This window comes from Falco biarmicus, chromosome 5 (genome assembly GCF_023638135.1).
Source record: "Falco biarmicus isolate bFalBia1 chromosome 5, bFalBia1.pri, whole genome shotgun sequence".
NCBI classification, from domain to species: domain Eukaryota; kingdom Metazoa; phylum Chordata; class Aves; order Falconiformes; family Falconidae; genus Falco; species Falco biarmicus.
The window spans coordinates 82,032,592-82,042,881 of NC_079292.1; the positions used below are offsets into that span (position 1 = coordinate 82,032,592).

At 39.7% G+C, this 10,290-nt stretch overlaps 1 protein-coding gene across 1 annotated transcript in view; it reads left to right on the forward strand.

The window, feature by feature from the left end:
- The window catches only part of VWF (von Willebrand factor), a 144,130-nt gene extending 136,627 nt beyond the window's left edge, over window positions 1-7,503 (forward strand). The window contains exons 51-53 of the mRNA XM_056341104.1: window positions 717-756; window positions 5,255-5,352; window positions 7,156-7,503. Of these exons, the coding sequence (XP_056197079.1) occupies window positions 717-756; window positions 5,255-5,352; window positions 7,156-7,344 (327 nt within the window). The 3' untranslated portion in view covers window positions 7,345-7,503. The remainder of the gene's footprint in view (window positions 1-716; window positions 757-5,254; window positions 5,353-7,155) is intronic.
- Window positions 7,504-10,290: the final 2,787 nt, after the last annotated feature.

Genomic DNA, 10,290 nt, shown 5'->3' on the forward strand with positions numbered 1-10,290 from the left:
TCATCTAGTTAGAGGAGGGAAATTTAGTTTTTTTTAATTAAAAAAGCCTCCAAACTTTTGCATTTAAGTTCAGTTTTTAGTGCAACAGTGGCATCACCCTGCAGTATAAATATTTCTCCATTTTTTCCTTTCACTATTGGTTTTTATTGATTTTTCCACCATACATATATTTCTGAGAATTATTTTCTACATGGTAGTAATGAAACAAGAAAGCCAAACTTTTTGGCTGTTAAAACTTGTCTGACAGGTGTGATATCCTATGATGATTTGCCTGTACATTCTCAGCTGTTGCGGAATAGGCATGCTTTCACCTATTTGCTAAAAAAGTCAAGAGGGACTGTTTAACTTCCTTTGTTACACAGACATAAGACTTGAGCGCTGTTGGTTTTGTCACTCTGGTTCCCAGAAATTTATTTGTAGTCAATGTCTTTACTTTAGAAAGCTTCTAATATAGGGTGAAAGCAATATTTTTAGGTGTTGAACTTGCTAATATGGTCAATTATTTCCAATCAGCTATCAACAAATACAATCACAAGTTCAAAACCTTAAAATGGATAAAGAAATGATTGCTAATGTAGATTTATAATTTTGTAGAATATAGAAATACAATTTTCTTGCTTAACACCCTGTTTTAAATGTCCCTTTCTGTTCCTCTAACAGAAAAAATGTGTATTACTTGTGCTAAAATAGAATTTTTTCTTTTTATATTGTTCTAGGGCAGAATTACAAAAATTGGCAATACCTGCTGTGACACATGTAAGTAAATAAGCCGAACATTTTCTATGGACATCGCAGAGAGTGTAAACTACTGGTTCCAGAGCTACATTTTACATAAGATGCAGTTTAATGAAAGAAAGCTAAGCAAGGTTGTTAAAATAGACCATCACATAAGTCTGCCCTTTGACTGGGATACTGCTGTCATGTTTGTTCCCTAGAACATGTGTTTTGACAGTATTCACAAGTGCTTAGAAAGAAAGAGATACGCTCCACGTTTTATGCAGATGTTAATTATGAATGTTTTATTTTATTGTTCATCTAAGGATAACAGGAACAGTATTGCATACACAGGTTGACAAGTCACATAACCTGATACTGAATATGTGAGGCAACCACTTCATGAATAATCAATCAACTTAAAATTAATTTAGCAAAAAAACCCTGGTGGCAGTAGTGTAATTTTGTTTGGTTTTCGATAACGTAATGACTAAAAAATGGTAGGGGAAATGCTTGTCAAAGGGGCATTCCTATTGAACAGCCTGACTGCATCTTAAATGTGGCAGTTTAGGACTCAGTCCTGCAGCTCTTAATTTCATGCATCATTGTGTAGATAATCCAAAATGTCAATCAGGCTGTGAGTGTAAGAAGGGTTTCCTTACATGAGGAAGGATTGCAGGGTTGGCTTCTCATTTCTAAAATGAATCTGATGTTTTTGTGAACAGGCAACTTCTCAGTTTTCTCCTTTGTAAGTAGAACATTAATAATACTGTAGCTCATATAAAATAAAAAACAACAAAAGATTGATATTCTTTCCTAGGGTCAGAATATCAACATCTTGCCTGTGTTCTGTTCTCTCTTCCCCCCCACCTCCCATGCATGGGCTAATAAATAAAAGATGGGCAGCATAGCAGCACATCACCACACTGGCACAGTAACTGCTGTAATAATACCCCTGATGAAGGATGTTAACTCCCAGAGTTTGCAGTTGTTGTGTCTGTAGAATCACTGAGTTCCAGCTTGAGAAATAGAGAGCTATTGAGATAGACTGTCATCAAACAGGTCAGACAGGTAAGAGAGCATTAATCTACCAGGCTTTAAGTAAGGGATTCTGAAAATTATTTATGAACAAACACAGATTTTAAGGTTTGAAAGACAGGGTGGTTGGCAGACTCTACTAATTGAGAATGCCTTATCACTGCAACTGGGGAGAGGAAAAACCCAGTTCCAAATGAGCACGGCTCGATGCATATATGCATTTAACAGTTAGAGTGATTTAAAAGAAATACCTCCCTTGCAGCAGCACAAGCAAACTGATCTAAACGAAATACTGTGTGCCTAAAACTACCCATATTGTATGGGCCTTCAGATCCTTATTCCCACTGATGTTCAATTAGATATAACTGAAAACTGGAAAGTCCCATATTACAGTGCAATCCTATCCCTGGTTGTTTATTCGGGGCTCTTTATAAGGAAAAAGCCAACATGCCACATCCAGCCAGCTAACCATGGGTTACCAAATGAAGAACAGTGATTAACACATAACTTTGAATCACACAGATACTTCCAGATGCCAAGCTCAAACTCTCTTTCTCCTCTGTATTGACATCTTTCCGCCAGGGAACTCAATAGCAACATGCAGTGTGTTACATACTCTGTAGAGAACATGAAGGCTTGGCAAAGCTACTATAAAACCAGAGTAATTTAATTATTTTTAAAAGTCAGATAAGAGAATAACCGGTTTCTCATGGACACAGATACTTAGATATAGTAACTCACTCAGATATAGGTTACTTTGCCTTCCCAGGTCTTTCAGATACCTCAGTACCATAAAGAATTGGGCAAAGATTGTTCTCTCAAGTTCAAAGCACAGTTCAGGGTGATGCCTTTGGTTCAGTAGAGTTCCATGTGGCTTTAGGCAGAGGTTGTTTAAGCTGACAGTTTCCCTTTCTATGTTATGCCTTGGCAATTTGCGTTCATTAGCGTGTCTGAAGGCATTGTTTTAAGAATGTAGGAGCACATAAATGAACAGGCTTATTTTCTAATTAGTTTTTTGTGGTACTAGCAAAGGACTTGATTGTTTGCAAAGGATATTCCTTATTTTCCCACTTAACAAAGAAGTTGCATCTCTGCTTCTTACATCTTGTTGATCTTAGCTGCATGTGTCATGTTAAGTTACAAGCACTTGCCTTTGCAAAGTAGGCACAGTTTAGAAAAAAAGTAAATGAGAGCAGTAAGTAACTGGAGAATAAGTTGGTAAATCAGGATCAAAGATGTGATGAAGCTGTATGGAGTCTGATGACAACGATTTCATTTGAGCTTTTCAGTTGTGTGAACACAATTGTGTATTCCTTCCAGGTGGACAAATTTTATCGAATGAAGTGATTAAATCATTAAAAGAAAACTGGTAGTTCCAGCTCTTGAGCCAGAAATGCTTTTGAAGGTTTTTTGGGTGTGTTGCCTTTTTTTTTGGTTTTGTGTTTTTTTTTTTTTTTATGAAATGCAAAACCTTAGCAAGGCACAGAGCCAATTTAGTGCTAACATTCCCACCGAAAAGGTATTGCAAGCTATGTTTGCTCCTAGGAAGATGGATACATTTCAATTTGTGTATTTACTTAGTTGCGCAGTTGGCCAGCTGAATTCCTTCAGCTCTCTGAAGTGTTGTGTAGTATGTTAAAGATAGTCCACTATTCTGGTAAATACAGAAATTCCATTGGTTAGCTAGAAAAGAGGAAAAGCAGGAACCTGTCTTTACACAAAGGCATAGAACTGCATTAACACTACAAAGAGCTGCTGTTTGCAGTGTGTAAAATATCCCCTTAAAAAAGCATTAGCTCATTCACGAGTCTTTAGATGTGGACCAAAACAGACAAGAGTGTCTAAAACAAAATATTCTGGATTAATCTGTGTCCGAGCATGTCAGTGGAGAGGTTCCCTTCAGAAGTGGAGGAGCAGAGTCACTGTTGACTACTGCAGTTATCAGATCATGATTAAATCAACCTCACTTCATGGAGAGAGATTGCAGGTTTCCTGAGCTTGCACGTAACAAATCCAGACCTACTGCCTCTTGTGTGGATTTCTTGTTAGATGGAGAGAACCAGGGAGAATTTACCTGACACTAAGAGCAGAAAGTATTGGAAAACAAGTATAAGAATGACTTACTGAAGACAGTGCAGTGGCAAAGTTCCAATTGACCCAAATTTAGATTTTCACAGAATTAGTTTTCTAATTTTATATTTTTTCCCTTTTTTTTTTTTTTTTGGCACATGAGTTTTCTGTAAAATCCACCATGTGTAAGGACTGTTAGGAGCTGTCATATCTAGGAGCCTGACAGAGGTGAGGCTGCCAAAGCTCCATGTCCCCAGGTCCAGGTAACAGTGAAGCTGAGCATGTATCTCAGTAGGCACACACACAAATGCATGCATACAACACGCACACACACATTCTCTGTGTACACACAAACACTCAGTACTCTGGCAAACGCAAAAACCACCCACATGGTTATCCTACTCTCCCCTCTGGCTGAGCAGGATGAAGGTCCTTAGTGGTGTTAGGCACTCACTCTGTCCAGTAACTGGTCCTGCATCCCTGCCAATCTAGACTCACAGGCCCTATAACCTGTGGTCCAATTCCAGTTGCTGGCACTTATGCCTTGATACACATCTGCACAGAACTGGGGGTCCATCACACAGAAGAAGTAGTTAGAAATGGATTTTAAGAAGACAGGACAGACTGCAGTGATAAAACGTAGTGCCAGGTCAGACAGGTTTGGACCAGCAGCTGTTTAACATGCAACCAGCACCCTTTATGCCTTTATCTATCCATTTTTGCATGCTTGTTCCTCACCAAACCACCTTAATACCTCTCTTCCCCCACCTTTGGTTCTGGCTCTAAAAATCCCACAATAAGTGAGTCTTGTAGAATCCCAAAATGTTCTTCCCTAGCATCGTGTAAGGAGTCCCACACAGTCTTGAAGGCAGTGACCCACCTCAGTCTGTAAAGTGATCTGGTGAGCTGCTCCCACTGACTCATCTTGAAGGGCATCATCCCAAAACAATGGGATCTGTCTCCTGTAACAGCCCCAGGAATAGCCAGGTCACGGTGCTCTGTTTCTCTGGTTTGATTGTTGGGGTTCCCATGTACATCATCTTTTTCCTGTGCACCTGCTTGCCCAGTGTACCATTGACCTATATTTAAAAGGAAAGTTATTTAACACAGAAGCCAACAGGTAGAAGGCAGATGTTAGGTGGCAAGTTGACTTTTAAATCAAAGCAGTCAATTGAAAAGAAACACAAGGGAAATGTTGCTTTCTAGTGGAATTTTAGGGCTGTAGTGTGATATAGTCATACAGCTCTACATTAATTACTCTAGGCAGCCACACCTAATTCTCTTGCTAGGGATCTTACCAGTAATGATATCTCACTAACAGCAATTTCAATAATAAGGGGAAGAGTTAAAAAAAGCAATTGTCACCAGCATCAAACGTTGTTGTTTTTTTGTTTGTTTGTTTGTTTTTTTAAACAAAAAAAAACCTTTGCAGGTGTGGAAGTGGAATGTCGACCAGTAAGTACAAGACTGCAGTATAGGAATATGAACGGATGTGTGGCTGAAAAGGAAGTGCCCATTGCCCATTGTGAGGTAAATAACAAAAGCAACCCCCCCTACCCCAAGACTTGCCCCTGTCCCCTTTCTGCCTTCCACAAAGGAAACCTTTGCCTCCCCTATGGCTTCACTTCAGTAAGTCAAGCATCAGCTTCTGTCCTTCTCATTCATTCACTCAGTGTAAACCTCATTGGCACTTACTTCTTAAAGTAATTTCATGATGCTGAATTTTCCCTATTAAAGGCAGTGTAAAAAAAGGTGCATATGTTAGACATAAAGGCTTTGTTTGTATCACTCATCAGAAACCAATGACTGTGAAGTGCCTTTGTTAGTCCTTTCTACATTAAAAATAAATAAATAAATTCATCTTAATATTGGTGAAGATGGTTTTCAGATCTGACTCTACAGTTAAGCACACATATCCCTCTTCAGGCTTTGAAGCTGATTTACGAGAGTGTAAATAGGTATTTAGGTACATGATACTTTAAAAGGCATTTAAACTTGAGTGCTATGACTTGACTACCATGCTCTAACAAGCTCTGTGACTACTCTATTAGCCTGAGCACTAAGCTGTTGTGTTCTACATGTCTTGTGCATTTATTCAATAATTAGATCAAAAGTTTTAATTTCCTGCACATCATTGCTTACAACTTCTAGGGCAACTTCCATTTGAAACAGGAGCATGGCTTCCCTTCTGGATGTTTCTATCTCTCTGAGACTGGGAACCAAAGATGACATTCTCTTCCCAGACTGGACTGTAGCAGGACAGGTGCTGTGAGATGACCAAGCTTCATACGATCCAAACTATAGCATACAAGGGCAGCAGTCAAGAAGATGGCTTGCACCCAGCCCCTTGAGCATTCTCTTTAGTTAAGGCAGTAAGCAAAATAAGTCTCTTTCCCATGACTACTGGGAAAAGAATGGGAACAGTAAGGAGAGGTATTAAGGGCATACATACCTGGGTTTCTCAGATAGCTACGAGGCAAAGGACCTTCATTTGCTACACAAGTCTTAATAAGAGTGGAAGCTTTAACAACAACAAAACCACTTACCTTTCATAAAAAAAATATATACATAAAAGTATTAAAAAAAAATCTTGACTTCTTGTCCTGTCCACAGAGTCAATGTTAAGGTGTTTAGCCAAAAAGCCATATATATTGAAATTTCCCCTCCAAAATTACAGATTTTATATTATGAATCTGGCTATATATTGAGTAAACTAAATACTCCTATAGCTGGTATTGAGTACGTTTTTTCTAAAGTCCTCCCTGATGATGCTATGCAATTTTTTTTTTTTTGTATTAATCTCAGAAAGAAGTGCACAAGGCCACAAAAAGAAATGTACTCTAACAGAGGTTGATGTGGGGGCATTTGTTTTTACATCATGAAAATTTATAGCTACAGGCATTTACAGCTCAGTCTAAATTAATGAAGTGTCCAGACAAGTAGAACAAGGAAAAACAGCAACCAGCAGGACAAATGGATGTATGGTTTGCATCATTTGGGATAAAGCGCTTTCTGAATGCATGATTTTATGCAGCTGATAATCATACGTGCTTAGAAGCCAACACAATAGCTCTGGACATCACCTGTGATATTTGAAATTATAGACTTTTTTTTGTGTGACCAGTTTCTTCACCTCTCCTTTGCTATGCTTATGCTCATAAGACATTACTTTCTGACCAACACCCCACACTCTGGAATCAGATGCCTGTTTCTGTGTTCGTGTTTTACAGCAGTGGACTGAACTCCAGGCAAAGTTGTCTATGGATGTTTCAAAGGGAAGAACCTGGTTTCCAATCGCACTGTTCAAACTTGGTGTCTCTTTTTTCCATTTAGGGCAAGTGCAGAAGCAATACCAGATACTCTGTTGAGACAGGGAAATGGGAAGACCTGTGTAGCTGCTGTACAGCCACTCAAACCACCACAGTCACAGTCCCCGTCCGCTGTGCCAACGGGACAGTGGTGCAGCATTACATCCCGTCTGCCTCGCAGTGTGAGTGCCATACTCGGAAGTGTACAGACTGAATATTTCCAAGAAGCCCACTTGTTTAATCTCAAGTTTTGCAATGACAGGACTTTACAGTGCAAGCCTCATTTTCTCTCTATAGACCATTTTATCCAGTAGAATCCTAACTAACTCGTTGTATCAACATAGTAAACAATAAAACTTACTAGCACAACAGAGCATTTTCTGATTATTCTTTGGGTGGTTTATAGAAGAGATATTGCAGATGGTATTCTTCATCTTCCCCATGGAAAGTAATCAACATCATTAAAAAAAAAAAAAAAAAAAAGCAAACCCACAACACAGTAAGAGAAACAGTTGCTTCTACTTAAAGAGCATATCCCAAAGTATTTAGCATTGTCTCCAGACATCACACTTTCATTCCCTACTTCAGACCTTAGTGACACACTGTGGACTTTTAGGGTTTTTGTCTTTTCCCCCTCCAGTCAGGGAGTACGGTAATTATGTCTTTAGACTTCATAGTATGAGAATGACAGTTATGGCTATAATAATATAGCCACGGCTGGTTACGGTTATAACAATATTGGTTGTGGCTCAGCCAGTCGAGTATCTTTCTGCAATGCATATACATCTTTCTCCTGAAGCTGAATGTAAAGAAGTTGTGTGCTGAGGGCAGGCTGCATAACTTCTGCAAGTCCTCAGTACTTGTGAGTGGGGCGGAGTGACGCTCTTATCTGTTCACTTCAGCACTTCTACAGACCAACTTGAAGAGGAAGCTCATGAGCAATCTCACTTATTGCCAGGTACCACAGCTTCATCTGTTGCATTAACTACAGAAGTTAGAGTTCTTTCAAACGCAGGATTGTCGGTGCCAGGTTTGAGTTAAATCCTGCTAAATTTATCCCTGGCAGCAGTAACTAAATTCCACTTGGTCTAGTCAGGCCATGGAAGACAGAAAATTTTCCAGAGAGTTGTTGATCCCAGTGGAATCTAGTGCCAGTCAAGCAGTTTCACTGGGAAGTACTAGTTTGTTAAAAATTTGAGAGGGGGAAAATAGTTCATTCAATTTGCAGTTTTGAAAGATAAGGAATATTTAAACTTCTAATTGAATTAACTTTTAAAAAATTAATATATGTAAATAGAGATAGGAGGTGTTTTATTAAAAAAAAAAAAAAAAAAAAAAAGCACCCCCAAACTTTCCATATGTTTTTGATGGAATCACTAAGGCTTATTAATAGGTTATGGGTGAGAAAAAAAGCGTAGTTTCTCCAGCTCTAGCAGAAGTGTTCTCAAAGTAGTGAAAAGCATATATAGAGGTCCTGAAGGGTAAGAGCGCTCCTAAGAAGTCTAGAAGAAAAGATCAGGAAGTCAGGTTACCTCATGCAATTTTAAGGTTGGCATCTGTAGAAATGGAAGGCATTTCAGAGGACATTTTCACCATTGCCCCTAGGTCACAGGGATGAAAATTTTGAGATGAAAAGCTATTGCTCCTCACACGAATGCCAATGTCACATGATTGAACGGGTCAAAACACTTCCCCATCTGCATGAATGGCTCCCTTTGGGAGCAAACAAAACCTCCCTCTGTGCTTTCAACTAAAAAGGCAAGTTGTGTTCCTTTTTGAGAGGAACCAGGCAGATCCCTGCTTCTTTTCTGCCATTCAGCTGTGGATTCAACACATACTGAACTGTAGGCCCTTTTTTCCTTTATTATTCATTCAAGACATCCTCTGTTGCTGGACAGTGCTAGGAGAAGTGCAGGCCTTTTATGCTTCTCTAGTTCTTCTGCTATGGTTATGCACAATAACCCCAGGGAGACAACCCAAATTTTAATTGGCACCAGCACCACTTAATGCAGTAGATCCCTGCCACTAGTTTTCCTCCACCCACACACTAGTTCCTTGTGTCTGGCTTCAGATGTTAAGCTCCCCAACAGATGGATTTCGGTCACCCAGGTGATCAACTGCACAGCAGCTCATCTGAAGCTGCAAATAAGCAACTCTTGGAACAGCAGCCTGCAGTTTCAGGGAGGATTAGAGAAAAGGAGCGGTTAGGGGGTAAAAGGCAATGTCTTCCTCTTCCCCTTACTATCACTGGACTGCCCCTTTGTTTCCATCGGTGCCCTCACCCAAACTGACCTTCTTAGTTCGTGAAAGCTGACAGGATTGCAGCCTAAGGCTTCACGGCTGCAGACAGGTCTTCTAATCAGATAATCATATGTGGCAGGCACCACCTTATTGGCATGGGAAAGATGCACAGAGGCAGATCCACACTTGTTTTGAACTTCTGAAAAGGAGACATGCACGACTAGTATTTTCCACCAGCAACAAAGTGGATGGTCAGATCTGTTCAACAAACAGGCAAGCATTCCTGCTGTCATCACTTCTACCTCAATTAACAAGAAAAATCTTGCGGATCTGAGTGTCTCCAGAGACAAACAGACTAAAATAAAGATATTTGTTTTCAGACTAAAGCAAGTATTATTTTTTCTTAGGGAGCTCCAGATTATTTAAGGGAATATTGCTTGGTTGTAGGACCAAGCTTGTAGCAGAGGTAGCTCAGCGTAATTGGATAAACAGAACTGTATTAAGACTTTACACTAATTCAAGAATATATCCCATACTATGTGGCTTTTCACCTTCCTTGGTTGCAGTTTTGCTTTCAGGCATCTGTGCCTGTGTATGGACTAAAGCAGGTGTGCAATGCATCCCATGAGAATTCATTGGTTTTTCTTACAGAACTGGGTTCTGTGGACTTCCCTATGATCAATGTTATTGTTCAGGCCTGGCTAGTGCTTACATATTCCAAACAAAGACAAAGGCCTGTTGCACCCAAGACCAGAAGGAGCTTCTTCCTTGGAAATCCTGTCATAGACACAGACAAGTGAGAAAGAGCAAGAGCAAGGGAACATTATAGCATCTCCCTTAACAGACTGAGAAGGCACATACATTATTGGCCTTGACCTGCTGACATGAGAATCAAACTTTTTCAGGCAGTCTGCCCCAA